Source organism: Equus asinus, chromosome 24 (genome assembly GCF_041296235.1).
Source record: "Equus asinus isolate D_3611 breed Donkey chromosome 24, EquAss-T2T_v2, whole genome shotgun sequence".
Taxonomy (NCBI): Eukaryota; Metazoa; Chordata; class Mammalia; order Perissodactyla; family Equidae; genus Equus; species Equus asinus.
In genome coordinates, this window is record NC_091813.1 from 54,717,481 (window position 1) to 54,737,935 (window position 20,455).

The window sequence follows — 20,455 nt, forward strand, 5'->3', positions numbered from 1 at the left end:
AAATATTATAAAGATGTGCATTCTTCTACAATTCAGTTATGATTCAATTTAAACATAAATTATGCAATGATTTAACCAAAATTTAAGATTTTTATAGAGCTTAACAAAATGCCTCCATTGATTACTTAAAAGAACCTTTTCTAAAGAGAGAAAAAATGAAATGCTTAGATAATTTGTATATCAGTACAATCTCAGACATTTATCTCTATTTATCAGGTGCTTATGGTGTTTTAAATTTGGGAGCAGTGTAACATTTAGTCTCACAGTAACTCTGTGAGGAAGGTACAGTTACTGTCCCCATTTCACATATGAGGAAAGAGAGGCATAAAGAGGTTGAGCATCTTGCCTAAGATCACTCTGGCAATATGTATCCAGAGTCCATGCTCTTGACTACCAGATGACATTGCCACATACTGTGATACATACTGGGGAATGTAATGTAAGGCTACCAATATTAAATTCACCAAGGATATACAAAACCTCTATGGAAAAAACAACATTTTAATCAGAATAATTAACACTTAAATGAAATGGAGATATATACCATGTTTACAGATTGAAAAACTCAGTAGTATAAAGATGTCAATTCACTCACTATTGATCTATACATTCAATCCAATAATAATTTAAATCCTAGTGGGCTGGTTTGTATCACAAGCCGATTCTAAAATTTATATGGAAAGGAAAGGATTAAAGGTAGCCAAGATATTTTGAAAAGGAAGGAAGTGGGAAGAATCACTCTATCAGTTACTGTAACTTACTGCAAAGCTATAGTAATTAAAACAATGTGATATCTGTACAAGGATGAACAAAAACCCAATCGAACAGAATAGGAGCTCAGAAACAAACCTGTGCATATTCAGATAGCTGTTTTTAACACACTAAAGAATTATTTATGTATGTATACAAAGAGATATGAAGCTACCGTTCTTACATGTTGTCTATAACAGCCAAAACTGAAAAACTGGAAATAGCCCAAATGCCCACCAGCAGCACAATATATCAACAAAACACAGTGTATTTATACCATGGAATATTATACAGTGATGAAAATAAATTAACTGGAATACAAGCAACATTAATCTTAGAAACATAATGCTATCCAGAAAATGTAAGATGCGACAGAATATACAGTCTATGCCACCATTAATATAAAGCTCAAAAAGCAACAAGATCAAAATATATTGTTTAGGAATATATAACTGGGTAGCAAAAGTATAAAGTAAAGCAAAGAAGTAAATACCATAAAAGTCAGAATAGTGGTTACCATTAGGGTGAAGGGAGGGAGTCATGACCCAACAAATGCATAGTGCTGGCAAGTTCTCTTTGCATACCTGATTGGGATTATGTGGACATTTATTTTACAATAGTTTGTTAAGCTGTATTTTTATATTTTATGCAATATTTACACTTTTAATATTTCATAAAAAACATAAGTGTTATGCTAGAGTGAGTAACAGTAAAAAGTACATCATTATATCCATAAGTATAAATTTGTATGTGACAAATGAACAAATTTAGAATACTAATAAAAGAACACATACTTTCATGATGATGCATAAAGATTCTTATAAGACTCGGTAACAACTAGTGCCATTTACTACTTAATTATGTAATCATCTCGCAAACAGATCTTAAGGGTTCATTAATTATACCAGCATATTTGTACAAGCCAGCAGCTAAAGTAAACATGGAAGGAGAGCCATTTGAGTAAGACACTTATTTTTTCGCCTAACCATGAGATTAAGGCTAGGTTTACAAAGTGAACAGAAGTGTGCAGATTATTTTATATCCACTAATCTAGAAAAATGCCAAGAACATGTCTCAAAACTTACATATTATCAGGTTTATAAGTAACAAACTGTGAAATTTAATTTTTGTTGGCCCTAAACCAAATTTCCCAAAGTTAAGAAAAAAATCTGCTGCTTATTTCACATATAAAGCAAGCTAAATATATCAAGAAGTATTATAAAGAAAGTCAACAATTATCCAAGGTGAATCTAAATTCATAGGAAAAGTAGATAAAAGTTTTAATCATATATTTTCAGTTTTTTTATGGGCAGAGATACAGTATTAAAAAATAATTTAAGTTTACATAAAGATATCAACGGTAAGTTAAACAGGCAAATTTCAGAAGTGTTTGTGTGTATGTATGTGTGTCTCTCTCTGAAGATACGGTCAGAAGTAGATTGACTCTCCCCAACCCCAGGCACAAACTTTCTTAGGTAAGGCCTTATTAGGTTATTTTTATCAAAATAAGAGAAGTATCTATACACAAAAAGACAGATAGTACTCAAGGATCTTAGCTGTTCCTTTATTCCTTATTTCATATACTGCTAAGCAGTGTGCAAACGTTACCCACACTATTATAGTCTTCTGGTTCCCAGGAGCCCAGTCCAGCACCCCCAGGGATGTGGTGTTGCGGTTTGAAGGTGGTGAAGACATAAAAGTTTGTTTGCTCATAGCATGACAGATGACTATTTAAAGGGGGGAGGGATCCAGTTCCCTTCAGTAACTCTGAAAGCACTTGTATACTGTGGTGATATTCAGTCAAATCTATTGCCTCATTTGAGTGAGGTTTATCGATGATATCCAATAACAGCTTTCTCACCTCATTTCGGGCACTGAAAGCTAAGTCTCTATCTCTATTAGACATTTCATGCTACACATTAGCATAATCTCTAGCATAAACTTTCACCAAAACCTTACCATCATTAGATCTTCTCTTCTCTTGCTACAATAAGCAAATTAAATCTTCTGTGAAGCAACACAGACAACCCTAAAATATATTACTTAAATAAAATGGTCACAATTTATAAACTTCATTTGAAAAAAAAAAGTTAGCACAAGATATTGATGGAGAGCCTCAGGATTTTCCCAAGAGTCTTGTCACAACAGTGGAAAGCCAGCCACATTTTTATTATTGATACCAAAAACTTCTGAAATATTACATACAGATGCTGAGCCTCAGAGAACAAACTTCCCATATACATCAGGAGTCCGAAGAATTGCTCAATCTGCCCAATGTTGTCAAGTTTCCCTAAGCCTCAGCGTATCTACTTATTATATGTAACAAAAGACATCATCAAGATAAAATCTCTTTACAAGAGTGAATTAACAAAGCCTCTATAACCAGTAAGATACTGCTGATGTGAATACCAGAAGCAGCCTGCTTCCACCTGACATGGACAGCAATACACCTTTATTACTTTACCAAAATTTAGTCCAAGACAGCCTTGATTGTCCTACCATCCCTCAGGTCATTATGAAAAAATACTCCACTGATGACAAAACTTTAACTGGACCTACGTGGGCAGGAAGAAGCTGGTATTCTAGATGCTTTAGTAAAACACAGGCATGCCAGAGAGTGAGAGATCTATAAAAACAGAGACAGTTCATTGCCATCTCAGTGAAGTTTCTGAGTTCTATTGACCTAGAATGTTGGGATATCATATGTAATACACATGATGTATTATTAAATCTTATACATACTATTCACCACCAAGAGAGCCAACATAACGCATGATTTTAGTTTCTTTGAATTTTGGAAGCAACACCTATCACATTTGGGTGTGCTGCTCTGAACTACTTATCAAGTAACCCATAACTCTATCAACTTTGTGTGACCCAGAGGCTAAACTAAGATCTAAAACTCTGGCAGGCTCCAGTCAGGCTCCAATCAGGTTCTATCACTTGCGCCTTTAATCCAGCAGATTTAATGTTGGTCAAAGTTTCAATGGCTGATCAGATACTATACGGAGGTTCTGTAAGGTGCAATACAAGATTCACAAAAGGGTCCCTAAGATTTTGGAGTAAATCTATGTTCTCTTTGTTGAGTAAATATTCTTGTTTTATTATTTTTATGTGATAAACATAATCTCTAGCCTCCACCATCAGGGACACTTTGTCCACATGCCCATTTGAGTGGGTACTGGGGTAGCTGAGGACAGAAGCTGACCTATCAACCAAAGGGATTATTTTAACTCCTTTGGAGGAGGAGGGATTCCGCTCAAGAGCATTCACATGAACCAAAAATATTCTTTCAAACTGTGTATATTCTCAGGGGACCATATATATACCTTTGCCACCAATCTTCTTAAACCAGTCCTCCAATCTTTTTCACTCTGAGCACCTGATCATCCAGCCAAACCATTCGCCATGTTCCATAAGTCTATAAAAATCAATATTTGGAAACATATCTCCTTCCAAACAAAGCAAATAAGTAGACATGACACTTCAAGACTTTCCTTCTTTGAAAAGCTATAAAGCTACAGTAGTCCAACGTTAGCAGGTGCTACCACATCACACAGTATCATCTATAAACTAGATTTAATTTTGCCCTCTTTCCTGATCACCTAGACAAAGCTTCCCATGAGCCATAGGTGTGTGTTGTGAATGTGTGAGCCACACATGCATACACTGTGTCCTCAGGGACAGTTTAAGATTCTTACAAATGCTACCTGCACTTGATGGTGGAGTTCTGTGTACATATAACTTTATGTTTTGGAAAACATATAATGCACAATACCAGACTGGTAGCTAAACTGGTAGGGAACATCCATGATTTAAACAACATGAATTCCCTCATCACAGATGATCCAGTTACAGTTACTACTGAGTGCCCAAATTGCCATAGGTAGAGACCAACACTGGACTCAAGATACAGCATATAAACTGGGAGACCAACCAGCTGCCTGATAGCAGACTAATTACATTAAATGCTTTCTTACTCCAGATACGAAATTTGACCTCCATGACCACTATGCTTCTCTACCAAATACTATCTCACCAATTGTCTTCTTACTGATGCCTTATTGAAGGTCACAGTACCCATAACACACTACTCTGACCAAAAAACTAATTTAACAACAAAAGTAAAGCAGTGAGCAAACATCCACAATATTTACTGGTCTTATAATATACCCTTATGTTCCAGAAGTAGCTAATCTTAGATATTGGTAGAATGACTTGTTGAAAACTCACTATGACATCACGTAGGACACAATACCTTGCAATACTGAGGTTGTCCTATAAGATACTCTGAACCATCAACCAATATATGGTGCTATTTCTCTTATAACATGGGTCTAGGAACTAAGGGATGGAAGCAGAAATAACTTTCTTTGGTTTTCTGACCCCTCAATTCTTTGAGGTGGGGCATGGGGGGAATGGTGTTTTGAGATCTTATTCCAAAAGAGAATACTTTTCTATTTCTACCAGAACTGAAAACAAATTTTCACCTAACCTTTTGAGGCTCCTCAAACCCCTGGGCCAATAAGTAAAATAAGGTAAGTCTGTAGGCTGGAGGAATTGACCACAATCATCAAGAAAAAGAAAACTGTTGCTATGCAATGGAGACAGAGGAAAGTAACGTCTAGTATCTGGGGATGACTCTGTAGCCCCTCCTGACACTGCCATGTCCAGCAGCAAAAGTAATAAGACTAATGCAACCCAATACAGACAATACCACAAGGGCTCAAGAACCACAGAATGAAGCTTGGGTTGCCCCACTAGATAAAGAACCCTGACCAGCTCAGGCTGGTTGAGAACCAAGGGAAAATAGAATGGGTGGTAGGGAAAATAAGTCATAAATGTCAACTAAAGCCTCATAACCACTTGTAGAGACAATGACTACACCAGCTAACCATATTTTCAACTCTGCTGTTAAGCAAACATTTACATATTAACCAATTTCCTTTTTCTTCCATCTCTTTCCACTGCTATTTTACGTAGGGTGCTGATCTGTAATTTACTCTACAGATTAAAGGATATGAATAAGTGATTGCAAATGAACCAACAAAGACTGAAAGTCACCTAGAGATTTATGCTAACACTGAAGAGACTCTAGAGCTCCCTGTTAGGGAAGAGAGCAAGAGCATTTCTGTTAGTGGGCGGGAAATTATACCGTGCTAGTAAAGAACGTTATTGCGATCACTGCTCAGAGCTTTAATGCTCTGAGGTTTAAATGACTAAAAATATTTAAACTGCTTAGAATAATATCTGGCATGCAGTAAGCACTGTTGTAAGTATTTGACATTATTATTATTATTAGTTATTATATTTTTATGGGAACAATCCTGAGACATATTACTGCTAGGTATATAGAAAAAGCTAAGCAAATGCAAAAGTGATACCTTATTAATGCTAAGAGCAATTAATTTGAAGAGGAAAGGAAATAGAATCATAATGTATCTCTTGAATTGGCAGAGAGTAACATTTAACCTTTTTCAGTACAGTACTCGTTCTCTCAGCTGCACTTGTCTTTGATTAATGATTTCCAGAAGGTGAACTCCAACGTCCTACCGAGGCAGGGAAGAACGGTCACCCAGGCTGAGTGGGTAGGAGTGGAGGGAGTGTGAGGGCATACCTGAACCTCACAACCTGAACTAATCCTATCATCTCATACTTCCACCTAACCCTCTACTTCCATCCCCATTCTCAGTGGTCCCTCCAATTCCTAGTACTTCCAGAATCTTGTGATACACAAAAAGTTGCTACAAGAAAAAAAGATAATACATTACCTGATGTCTTTTAGCTTACTGAGAATTTATGTTTTCACAAGTTTGAATAGGACATGGTCCCTGCCCTCAAGGATGTTAAAACCTTGAGATCATAAAACATAACTGGAAAGAATGACTGTAAGTTACCTTGGCATTTATGTTGTAAAGCAGGATAATGTATAGGTCAGGAATTATATTCTCTGGAACCAGGCTATCTGGGTTCAAACACCAGCTTCATTAATTATTAGCAGTGTCACCTTAAGCAAATGGGCTTAACTTCTCCGGCTCAGGTAAGTCAATTGTGAAAATGGAGATAAGAAGAGTACCTATTTCATGGGGTTATTCTGAAATTAAGTGACTTAAATGTGAAACTAACACAAGTACCTGGGACATAATGAGCACTATATGAGTGTTACGCAGCAGCAGAGGGAGCAGGGTATTTTTTACGATAGTCCAGGCATACATTAGTAGATATATAGGAAATGAAGCAAATGGAAAAAACCATGCAATTATTAACTTCAGGAAAAATAAAGTAGGAAAAAGGAAATATAGTCATAGTACACAAATTGGCCCATAAATGAGTAATATTTATATAGATATAATAGTGTAAACTTTCAGTGGTGATTTAATCAAGATTGTGATAAAACTATACAGCAGGGAGAGAGGGTGGGCAGAGGAAATCTAAATCCTAAGCTTCTAAATCTCTAAAGATGAAGGATGAAATTTAAAGTTTAAAAATCAAGACACAATTGTAGAATATGCATGCTATTTAAAAATGTGGGGATGAATACCAAGAAACCATTCAAGGAGTTGAAAGCGGCCGCCTCTAAGGAGCGAGACCTGGGAGTGGGGAAGGATGGGCAGAGAAGCACTCTTCCTCCTTAAAAGCCTTCCCATTCTATTTGGTTTTTTAACTAGGTATACTTACTACTTTGATAAAAATAAATAAAAAATAGTGTTTGGTAGACATCACACAGACCACAAACTAATATCTTCTCTAGCTGTTCTGCCAAAAAAGATAAATACAGCCACTGTGCTGAAGTGGAAAGTAAATTTAAGCCACAGAATCTGGACTTTCACTCAGTCCTTTGCTTTTGCTCAAATAGATAAAACATGAACAAGTATTATTTGTTTTCTAAGCTTTAAATTGTCTTTTTAGAAAGAGTTCTTTTGGGGCCAGGCTGGTGGAGTAGTGGTTAAGCTCGCACGTTCTGCTTTGGTGAATGGGGGTTCTCCAGTTTGGATGCCAAGCGTGGACCTAGCACTGCTTGTCAAGCCATGCTGTGGTGGCATCTCATATGAAATAAAGGAAGACTGATACAGATGTTAGCTCAGCAACAATCTTCCTCAAGCAAAAAGGGGAAGATTGGCAACAGATGTTAGCTCAGGGCCAATCTTCCCCACCAAAAAAAAAGAAAAGAGTTCTTTTTACCTTATTAAATTTTTTCTCTAATGTAATGAAACTGAATCAATATGATTTAATTTTTGTCATAAAAATATTTTGGGCAAAGAAGTTATAAAACATTTAAATGGCAATTTGATATCCCAAAAGAGTTTATCTTGTTTATGTGAGAAACCTGAAATAAAATTCTTCCTGGCTAAATGATTTAGGTTTAACCATAGGAAACTGACATTATTACCTACAAAAATGGAAGGGTTCTGGGCAGGGAGTGGGGGCTGTGGGGGAGGGGGAGTGGGAGGTGGACAAATTAAAATATACTCAGTCAGAATGTCAGGGCAAAGAAATGTTAACCAGGGTCACCAGACTCCTAAGACTTGCAGAATTTCTTGCTAAACATTAAGACTGTAATTGGTTACCACTCTTAATAAATAACAATGTATTGTTATATACATAGTAAGAATATAACATTAATATTAAGTTTATATTGACCCTATAAATTCAGGTCAAATTTATTGACCTTAAATTTTATGATATAGTTGTATGTTTTATATATATCATAAAATATAAAAATGCTAATTGAGGGCTTCTTATGCATCAGAAAAAAATGCTCTTAACATGTTTCATTCTATAACCCCAAATAATTTAGACATCCAATTTATCACTATAACACTACACACAGTGGCATAAAGTGTTGATGCTCTCCAGGAGACATTAATGCATCTGTGAGTATGCACTAATAAGCATAACTAACATAACCTGGTTATAATCAAAGGAACAGTCCATGGCTAGACTGTTTTCACCAACGTGGTCAGGATACACGCTGTGAGTCCTCTGTGAGCTTCCCCATCAGCGCCGACTTGAGGAGAGCCCACTATGCCCTGTGTGAGCCTGGACGCTAAGAGTTCTGCAGCTGAGCCTCAGGCCCAACTATCGACAAGAAATATACAGACACCGTTTGGCCTCAGACGCAAAGGGAGCCTCCCGGTCTAGTGTGGAAATGGGTATTTTACATCATTGCAAAGCTGGATTTTCAAATACCACACAGGATAGGATTTCTCTTTCCCCTGGTGCCCCTTGCCTTTACTCCTAAGTTATTTAAGAATCACAAAGTCACGATGTCAAGGTCTATCATTCCTTACCTGCAAACCTTAAGACTACGAATTCAGAATTTTTGTGCATTTAGTAAGAAACTACAGTGCACACGGAGTCTGGAGCAACGCCTCATAATCAAGCACATTAATATTTCTCCAGCAAAAGATACTGATATTCAAATTAGGCAGGCTAAATAAAGACCATAAAGAGTCTCACATCACTTCAGGTAAGATCACGGACAGACAGCAAATAAGTCTGGAAAAATATTTTAGCTTTTAAAAATTTTTTCTGAACTTTAGAATTTCAAATCAGAGATATGCCACTTGAGGCAAGGTAATGCCAAGTTAATATCCATTCAGAAGTTTAAAAGAATTCATGTCTTTAATGGATGGTATATAGAAATTTATCTTAAAAATCCAACCAAACATCTCTGAATTTCAATTCATTTCTGGAAATAAAAATCAGTGTCTCCTTAACGTGAATGTTTATTTGAACTACTTGAAGGAATAAAACAATCTCTGAAATTTGGGACTAATCCTCTCACTTGTTTGGGGATGTATCTTGAATATGGTAGATCCCCCAGGATTTGCTAATAACCCAAATCAAATCTCACCACTAGAAGAATGATAATCCTGTTATTAATTACTACATACTCGGCACGTCACTTTTTAAACATTATCATCATATTGGCCACATGAGCAGGGCACCCATCCAGGGCACCCAGAATGGTTCTGTGCATTCTAGTCTCGGCATTCATCTCCACTTGAAGGAATTCCAAGCATGTTCTTTGTTTACCTCCTGCTTGCAGTCACAAGCCCCTTCTCTTTACCCTGCCACTTTTTCCTAGTATTTCTTCCTTGAATACACGGAATCAACACATTGCTACTAACATTCTAAATACTTCCATGTATGCATTACCATAAACCCCATAAGTTATACTTTTACAGACTCTGTAATCAAATACATTGGGTGTGTGTATATCTTACTTAATCAAATAATACAAAAACCCAACATAAAAGATTTCCTTCTGATTAGCACAGACAAACTAGCTGGCAGAAATGCAATGCCCAGTTCCCTGCCTCCTGATCAAAACCCAGAACGGGACATGAATCGCACACACACTAACTGCACCTCCGAGTCTGGAGCTTAAAGGTTCTGGTACACATATAACCATATCTGGAGAGGAGAAAGACGAGCAGGGTCAGTTTGCCAAGAAAACTCTACAAGAGCAGCAGAGTGAGGAGGGGCTGCGGAGAGCCTGCTCCTTTGTCTAGGTACCAAATTCCTATCTTGGTTTTAGAAAGCGCTCCGGGATCTCCTGAAGCTAGAGGTTAGTCTGGACTTCCCTAAGTACACACAGAGCATAGGTTTTAGACATACTGAGTGTGCTGAATTTGTATGGTATGCAGATCCAACTGTCCAATAAAATTTGGATATGTGATCAAGGGAAAGCTTAGCGACAGATACACAGATATAGAGTTAGTCAGTAAATAAGCGATAATTGCAGCCAATATAGAAAAAAAATAGAAAAAGGACTGAACACATACTCTAGAAGAGAATTCAACTGAAAAGGCAGGTAGTAGAGGGAGGAAGAATCAGCAAAAATGATTGACAAAAAGGAACCAGAAATAAAAAGAGAGAAAAGTCACAAAATGCCCCCAAAAGACCATATCTAGCAGTGCAGCAATTCGTAGGGATGCAACAAATATTTTCTGAATGAATGAACAATTGAATGAAAGGAAAAAGTGTCCATAGTGGGCAGAATGTAAAATGGCACAGAGAGGTCAAGTAAAATGAGTCTTAAAAACAGGGCCGATACAAATAGGTACGGTTTTAAAATGTGCCTGCTCTTTAACTTAGAAACTCCATTTCTAAGGATTTGTTGTAAAAAAATAATTATGGGCACAGAAACATGTATAAAGATGTATTAAAATTTTTTGTAATAACCTATATGTCTAAAGACAGAAAATTGGGATTCATCCATGTACTGGAATATCATTCAGTCCTTTAAAATTATGGTATAGATGAATATTTATAGGTATGAAGGGATAATTTAAAATAAGTAAAAAAGGCAGTTTTAAAACAATAAAACTATTTTTCAAAAAAATATATTCTGCTAAAGGCTGAAAAATATGGGTATGAAGAGGCTAATGGTAGCTATCTTTAAGACGTAGAATAATGAGTATTGTTTTCTTTTATTTTCATTATTTTCTAATTATTATATATAAACAGGAATTCTTTGATTAAATGAGAATTTTGAATCAGTTACTTATGTCTTCAACGAGTAATAGATCATTTGATTATTTTCTTCAAATTAACTTAAAAGATAAAATTAGGGCCAGCCCAGTGCACAGTGGTTAAGTTTGCATGTTCCACTTCGGTGGCACAGCGTTCGCCGGTTCGTATCCCAGGTCCAGACATGGCACCGCTTGACAAGCTATGCTGTGGCAGGTGTCCCACATATAAAGCAGAGGAAGATGGGCATGGATGTGAGCTCAGGGCCAGTCTTCCTCAGCAAAAAAGAGGAGGATTGGCAGCAGATGTTAGCTCAGGGCTAATCTTCCTCAAAAAAAAAAAGATAAAATTAAATATTGCATACATGCATATGTATGTATGTGCATGCATGTATACAAATTCAAAAGTGTAGATGGTTTTGTAGACAGAATATATTCTATTTCTGATATAAGAAAAATATTTTAAGAAAATTTTAAAATTATTTATTACTAATGTTAACCAGATTTAAGTCTAGTTAGCATCTGGGTCACTGAGAAAAATCTGGGGATTTCTTGTGATGGAACATTAACACCTGTCTACGTTTGTTAACATAACCAGACTGTTTCTAAATTGAAAAACAAAAATGTATTTTTTACTTTTCCTCTTAAAATCATCTTAGAGGTCAGACTTATAAAGAAGAGTGTTACGCATAAAACTGTTCACTCTACTGTGTATAAAATTTACTGGTGGTGGATAAATGTAAAACAATAACTGAAACAGCAAGTGATCATTTCAAAGGCTGTTCTCCAAAGCACAGACTCCTGAGTTTTGTTTTGAAGAAGATTAACAATAAATAGGCTACACTAGAGTTTCAAATGAAGAAGGAATAGGTTTTAGCAGAAATATACTAGCATTTATTTAACCATATCAAATTTTACTATGTACATTGAATTAAGAATTACTACAAAAGATTTAAATTGTTAAAATTAAGCAATTCTACAGTCTGTAACTAAAACTTAATTTGTAGTTTGATATAAAGAAAACAATATCAAATGATGACATAATTCTTCAGGCAATAATAGTTTTTATATTGAAGTAACATATTCTAGGGAAGAGCACAACATTCCTATAATTTAAAGATGGTTAAGAAAATCTTAAACTGCTAAGCCTTGGGCAGGATCAAAAGTTCTAGGAATCTGATACCAAAAACAAAGGCAATAAAAGCAAAAACAAACAGGCAGAACTACATCAAACTAAAAAGCTTCTGCACAACAAAGGAGATCAACAAAATGAAAAGACAACCTACAGCACGGGAGAAAATATTTGCAAATCATATATCTGATAAGTGGTCAATAGCCAATGCATATAAAGAACTCATACAATTCAATAGCAAAAACACAAACAACTCAATTAAAAAAGGGGAAGAGGATCTAAATAGACATTTTTCTAAAGAAGACATACAGATGGCCAACAGGCACATGAAAAGATGCTCAACATCTCTAATCATCAGGGAAATGCAAATCAAAACCATGATGAGATATCACTCCAGAGCTGTCAGACCGACTATTATCAAAAAGACAAGAAATAAGTGCTGGCGAGGATGTGGAGAAATGGAACCCTCATGTACTAGTTGGTAGGAGTCTAAATTGGTGCAGCCATTATGGAAAATAGTATGGAGGTTCCTCAAAAAGGTAAAAATATGGAGCCAGCTCCATGGCCGAGTGGTTAAAGTTCCATCTGCTCACCTTGAGCAGCCTGGGTTCGCGGGTTCACAGGTTCAGATCCCAGGTGTGGACCTACTCTACTCATCAGCCATGCTACAGAGGCATCCCATATATAAAATAGAGGAAGACTGGCACAGATTTAACTCAGGGTTAACCTTCCTCAAGCAAAAAAGAAGAATGACTGGCAATAGATGTTAGCTCAGGGCAAATCGTACCAAAAAAAAAAAAGGAAAAAAAGAATAATTAAAAATAGAACTACCACATGATCCAGCAATTCCACTTCTTGGTATTTATCTGAAGAAAACCAAAACACTAATTTGAAAAGATATACACACCCTCATGTTCAATGCAAAACTATTTACAACAGCCAAGACACGGAAACAACCTAAATCTCCATCAATGGATGAACAGATAAAGAAAATGTGGTACATATACAATGGAATATTATTCAGTGATAAAAAATGAAATCTTGCCATTTGCAGCAACATGGATGGACCTTGAGGGCATTATGCTAGGTGAAATAAGTCTGAGAAACACAAGTACCATATGATCCCACTTATACATAGATTTTAAAAAAAACACACACAAGCTCATAGATAAAGAGAACAGATTAGTGGTTGCCCAAGGTGGGGGGAGGGGCAGTGGGTGAAGAGTGGGCGAAATGGGTGCAGGGAGTCAAAAGGTACAAACTTCTAGTTATAAAATATGCCCTGCAGATGTGAAGTACAGCATGGCAACTACAGTTAATAATACCGTATTGCATATCTCCAAGTTGCTAAGAGAGTAAATCTTAAAAGTCTTCATCACAAGAAAAAAATTCTGTAACTATGTGTGGTGACAGATGCTAAAATGACTTATTGTGGTGACCATTTCACAACATATATAAATATTGAATCATTACATTGTACACCTGAAACTAATATAAGATTATATGTTGATTATACCTTAATAAAAAAAATTATAGAGGGTAAGAACCCATTGTGCCTTAACTGTGTCCTTAAAAGATAGTATCTTCAGGAAAATAAAGTGAACTCAAAATATTCAATAAATATACAGCTTTCTTAAAAAAGTTTCCGGGCAACTGTTTTAATCAATTAATAAATTTAACAAATAAACCTTAACCAAATAACTAAAAAGTACTTGGCAATGTGGTGGGCATGAAAGTAAAGAAAAAGAACAAAACAATACAATACTCCCTCAGGCAGTTTAAGTTTTAGCTGGGGGAGAAATATTAAATATTAAATCTGTGGGAATGCCCATAAAGGCAAAGGACACTCAGGAAAAAGACAAGATCGGAGCATGCTATAATAAGTCATGGAGGAAGTATTTCATAAAGCAAGCTTTGCCTTGAAGGATGAGCCAAATTTGTATAAGAAGACAAAAGTGAAGGCAATATTCAAGACATAAAAAACAGGTAGAGAGGCAATAATAAACACTATGCTTGAGGGAGATAAGAAGACTAACTTACCCAGAGCATTAGCTCGGGCTGAGGAGGGGGGAGAAATATTATGGAGCTCCTTGAAAGCCACGTAAAGGAGTCTACAATTGCCAGTTATTTAAAAAGGGAAGGTGGGAAGCTTTATAAGGATGTGCTTCTTCACTATCTTAATATCCAATCCCGCACTAGGCAGTGAGGTTAAAGAGAATGAGCAGACATCTTATTTACTCATCATTAGATCAACCACATCTAGCACAGAGCATAAGTGCTCAATAAATACTGGCTGAGTAAATAGAGAAGAGTAAGCTTACAAATTATAAATCTGATTCTGCAGTCATATATAAAAAGTATTGCATGTCTTATGTCACTACATGAAGAAACCAAGATTAGCTTAATCTCCCTCCTGAGTAGAGAGGAAAACAGGGTCTCTGACTCATGAAGGCAGGTTAGAGAATGGCAGGAGAACACCCTTCTAACACAGGTGGATAGAAGGAAGGCGGAAGGCCAATGAGAGGATTACTGTCCTCATCTTTCACAGCAGAGTCAATCAGTACTGTCTAAAAGTGAAATGGAATGCTCACACCACTTCAAATGTTTTACATAATCTTCTTTCTTAACCTCAGAGGAATCTCTGGGGAAATAATAACCCCTGGAGTGAAAAAAGTTATTTGAAATTCAACAATTCCTTCTGTGTCACTAGGGTTCCTTTCTCTTTTCCATAAAATTCAGTTTGAATTTAAAATGGAAACTATATTATGATTCCATTTTTATAAAAGAATGTATTTCTATCTATTCTTCTGTCTGTATATGCATAGAAGATGTCTAGAATGATTTTCCTCAATGTTAACAATGTTACTTTCAGAATTAGGAGGAATTTCACTTAATTTATTAAATTTAGTTTCCTGAGTTGGTTAATTTCTTTACAATAAAGATAAACTGTTTGAAAAGCAAAGAAGAAAAGTTAAGGTCATTCTCAGGATTGAGCAACTGAATAGATGGTTGGGCCACTTAATGAGATGGAAACAAAAGATTTATTTTGTTTTTATGGGAGTAGATCCAAGAGTTTAGTTTTAGACATGTTAATTTTGTGATGTCTGAGAAATGTATGAATTGAGATGTCCAGACGGAGTTGTATATATGGGTCTGGGAGCTCAGAATAATGATTTGGGCTGGGACATAAATTGGGGTATCCGTTGGCATACAGATAAAGGTGAAGGTGTAAGTGGATGAACCAGGGGCAGAATGTATAGAAAAAAGTGGGCCCAGTACCAGGTCCTGAGTATTCCAACATTCAGAGGTTGCTTGGAGAATGCAAAGGAGGAGACACAGCAGCCATAGGAGTCTGTGGTATCAGAGAAGCAAAGAGAACTTTCACACAGAAAGAAATGGTCCACTATATCAAACGCTATTTATAGTCACAGTAAGACGAGAGTTAAAAAGAATCCACTAGATTCATCAGCACAGACAATACAAGTGACCTTGAGAAGGGTAGGATGTGCAGTTCTGACAGAGTTACAGAGTCAATGTCAAATCTAAGTGGGCTGAGAAGTAAGCAGAGGTGAGAAAGTGGGGACAGCCTGTGTTTTGCTATGGTGAGAAGCAGAGAAACAGGATCCTGGCTGTAGAGAGATGTAAGGTCAAGGGGAGTTTCTTTTGGAGTGTGTTTTGTTTGTTTCATTGTTAAGATGGGACAGGTGAAGGCATGTCTGCACGCTGATACCAATAGTAGAAAAGCATATGTTGGAAGTGGAAACAAAGAGGATAGGAGAGCTATTCAAAGGAGCAACCTTCTTGTATGTTAATCACTTAAAATATAAGATTCATAAGTAGACCTCGGAAAATAAAAATTCAGAAATTTAAATAGAATGTGATGCTGTCAAAAAGTGAAAAATCCACATTTCTTTAAGCCCTATATTAGCCTCATCTTTTAAAGAAGTTGGATCAAACTTAACCCATATGCTCCTCTTAGGTTTTTGAAGCACAGAAAAAATAAAGTGAATGGAACAAGCAAAGCTATATGTAGAAGTGAAACACATTAATGAGATGATCTACTGAAGAGAACGGCACGATGACGGTACAATTAGAAACAAACCAACACACTGTGGCAGTGAAAGAAAGAGATACGGGTAAGAATTCAAAACACACAGAAGCAGAAGATTTATACAATACAAAGCTATGATCTAAATGATCACCACCGCACCTCAATGACCAATGCTACATTGAAATTAGTAGAAAAACGGACGTAACTTATCTAACTTCAAATGTGTGACTTACAAATACAACTAAATTAAATATTCTCATGAAAATGAACTTCAAAATACAACGAAATGAATTTCCCGCCAAAGAAAAACTTGTTAAAAGACACATAAAATAAAAGATAAACTTTCCCTAAGAAAGTGGTTTTGTCATTTTCTTTGTCTGAATGCTGATACTGTAAACATAGCAAATTACTGGGCGGCATGTGAAAAACTACTGGGATGCTGAAAAAACAAAAACAAAACATTTCCGAGTAAAACACAAAAAGAAGTATAGAGCAAGTAGGTATAAAGAAACTCCTGAAGTCCTACTACCACTAGATCTCTTACTAAATGTTTACAGGGCTCGCGACGTGCCGGGCACTGCTGCATGCCCCTTTAAGTTTTCCTATGTAATTCTCACAATAACTCTGAGGAAAATAATATAACCATCCTCCATTTTATAGATGGGTAACTGAGATGCAACTCATACAACTAGTAAACAGCAGGCAGTCTGACTCGAGTCCATGTTGCTGAACACTACATTGCACAACTCTACTGTATGTACAAACAATGGCATGGCAAATTTTCTAGCGTAGGACAGAATGACTCCATTTGGATATTATGAGAAAGCACACAATACGCAAATTAACATTTTATTCCCAGGAGGACTTTACTTCTTGGATTGCTTTTTACATGACTTAAAATATTACTGTTAAATTTTTTACCAGAAGACCGTGAGAGAAAAATACTATTCTATAAAAAAAAGAAAACATACAGAAAAAAAGAAATTCACTCAATGTATCGATAATAAGAGGCCAAAATCTATATTCTATAACTACAAAACTCAGAAATATACTTGCTATGCAAAAGGAGGTTCCACTGTATGGATTTTTCCTAGTATTCCTCAACACTGTTTGACATATCTGATGCTATACATGGAAAATTAAAATTTAATGTGAAAATATATTTTGAGATAAAGGGCACACCATTCAAAGAGTTACAACAGCTGCAGCTTTTTTCTACCTTCTTTGAACTAGAAAGTCTAAAAATGAAGCTCAGCTACTAATGAATGGTAAAAGAAAGAAAAGAGTTTGAGTGTAAGATCTACAATATATACTGCCATCAGAGAATTCAAATTTTAGAGAAGTAATTGCTTTATTTCTTAGGTAGAGCATTATCTCTGATCCCCCTCCCCTCAAGCCTAAAAACGTTACTTTGCTAGTAGAAAGGGGGGAAAAAGTCACAAATCTAAGAAAATGGGAATTTTCTTTAATTCAGCTGCATTTAAAAGCAGTAATTTATAGACAGGGAGGCAAGTTATATGTCTAAATAGGACTAAAAGGTTAAGAATTCTATGAGTCTCTGTAGCCCAAACACCTCTACTTATGGCCCTGCATTTGACATGCTGAATAAAATGTTAAGGAAAATAAACTCAACTGGAAAGATTTAAAGCCTGGGAAAACTGAAGTTAAAGAGCAATGAGTAACATCAAGGAGCAAAATTTGGGCCTCAAGATAATTCATCCATTTCTAGGCCTCTTCCAAGACTATACTACACAGGAGACCAAGCAAAGACCAACCCAGGGAAGCCCCACTTGACTCCTGAGTGAAATGAATAGTCTGTAAAATGTCTCCAGTAAATCAGGCAAAAGTGGAAGACACTGTAATAAGACAGAACCTAAATGCAGACAAGGGCCATAATGTAAAAACCTAATGGCTAGCATTTATTTTATTTTGTCCATAATGTTACAGGAAGAACAAATTACCTTTAAACATGCTTCAAAAATTAGCTTACTTTAAATACTTTCTGAAAGTATACAGAACATATGCTTAACTGTTTTTGCAACGCAGAAAATATATCTCAAGCAAAATTTAGCACCTTACCTCAGTCCAAACATGTGTGATTGTTCATAGTCGAATAAAGAACGAATCTTAGCTTCAGAATTCAGAATTATAAGTCTATCAATAATATCCTGAAAAAGAAAGACTTAAAGTGAGACTACGCTTGAGTGAAATCATTTAAAGAAAACCAAATCAACAAATACTTATTTTGATTTGTGATTCTCAAACTTGGCTTTACATTTGAATCACCTAGAGAGTTAAAAAAAAAAAAAAAGAAAAGAAAAGAAAATTACAAATGCCTGAGTCTCACTCCTGGAGATTTTGAATTCACTGGTCTGGATATGGCCGGGGCATTAAGATTTGTAAAAGTTCCTGAAATGAGTCATCTAATGTTTAGCCAAAGTGGAAAATCACTAATTCATACTCCACTCTGGTACTGTGTGAGCAGCTTACGCACCCAGTTAAATACTGATTAAACTGCTAAAAAACGTAAACTCCTTTGAAAAACAAAGATGAAACCTCTGAATGTGAAGCATGAACAGTGCATTTGAACAGTTTTACCTAGTCACTACTTGAGATTTTGTTAATAGATATTCTCTGCTCATGTAAATCAGTGGTTTCCAACCCTAGTTGAACACTGGAACCACTGAGGGAAATTTAACAAACATATATATGGAGATAAATAGATATATATCCAGGCTCTACCCCAGACCAATACAGTCTCTACACCTGGGGGGATGATTTTGGCATTAATATCCTTTCAAAAGCTCCCCAAGTTGTTGCAATGTATAGCCAGACTTAAAAATCATGACGCAAGTGCAGAGAAAACCTGATGACTCAGGTGCCACCAGTAGTCCCAAGCACTGACAATTTAAGCCTACCACACAGTTTTGAGCACTCTCTAAAAATCTTTCTTTCTCTAATGCCTGCTTTTGTGTACATCTTTGGACTCAGGCCTAAGAAACTTATTCATCCACAAATAAATAGACTTGTCTCTGTCATCGCTCATTTTCCTGACCAAGAGACTTGCTACCCTCCAGTGAGTTTAAATTCAAGATATTTCTGTGACCAATAGCACAAAAGAAGGAAGGTTTTGCTAGGGAGTAAAGTCACGTAATATTTACTGAGGTCTATATGGATGATAGCACAAACGTCATATCGTCAAATAAGTACAAGGCAGGGGAATGAGAAAGGAGGAGGAAATAATGGGTCCCTCAAAATCATATTTGAAAAATACTTATCAAAACATAGTAAAAACTGGATTTTGTATAAACTTGCCTAGTAAAAGTGTAAACCAAACACTTAGGAACGCATTTACTATTCCACAGATATCTTGTAAAAATGTGTAAATACTACTAGCACAAGACTGCTATCCTACAATAATCTGTCATCGTTGCCGGGTTCTTAGCTGGGCACTCCTTGTTTCAAACATTATGATAGAGCATGAGCTAAGCAACTCACTCATACTCCCAGCTTCATATTCATATTCTCAATAATTGTCCCACTACTCTCTCCCTCTCTTTTCTAATTTCTCCATTCTGACAGTCCTGATTTAGCTACAGTGACAGAGCCACAGAGCTCTGCCCAGGCACCTGGATACTATTAAGTAGTCTTTGCAACAGACATATGGATAAACTTGTTTGCTTATAGTTATTCAAATATGTAGATATTTTTGCTGCTTAATATAGTACCTTTTAAGAAATGATCTATTATTATTACTATTTTTACCATAGCTATTCTTCACAGATTAATCTAGAATTGATTATGTATCACTAGCTTTCTCTTACCTGAGAAGAGAGAGACTGCCAGTTAGTTGCACGCATAGTAGTTTCTGAAAGAATTACTATAGATTTCTCTTCATCAGTAGGATACTAGTATAGGTGACTGAATTTGCACAGCTATTTGAATATAATGCTAAGCTCAGACTTTCTGATAGCTGGTGACACCTCATGACTCTAAAGTTCTAGCTCTGAACCTAAATACTAGATACTGTAAGAATAAAAGAGA

General features: G+C 36.1%; 1 protein-coding gene across 9 annotated transcripts in view; it reads right to left on the reverse strand.

Annotated features, from left to right (window-relative positions):
• TBC1D32 (TBC1 domain family member 32) overlaps positions 1-20,455 on the reverse strand; it is a 178,783-nt gene that overhangs the window by 64,460 nt on the left and 93,868 nt on the right. For all 9 annotated transcript variants that reach the window (XR_011497821.1, XR_006519202.2, XR_011497822.1 and 6 more), the window contains one exon: positions 18,491-18,579. Coding sequence is in view for 6 of the 9 variants with exons in the window: in XM_044757205.2 (XP_044613140.1) it covers positions 18,491-18,579 (89 nt within the window). In the remaining 3 variants the exon portion in view is untranslated. The remainder of the gene's footprint in view (positions 1-18,490; positions 18,580-20,455) is intronic.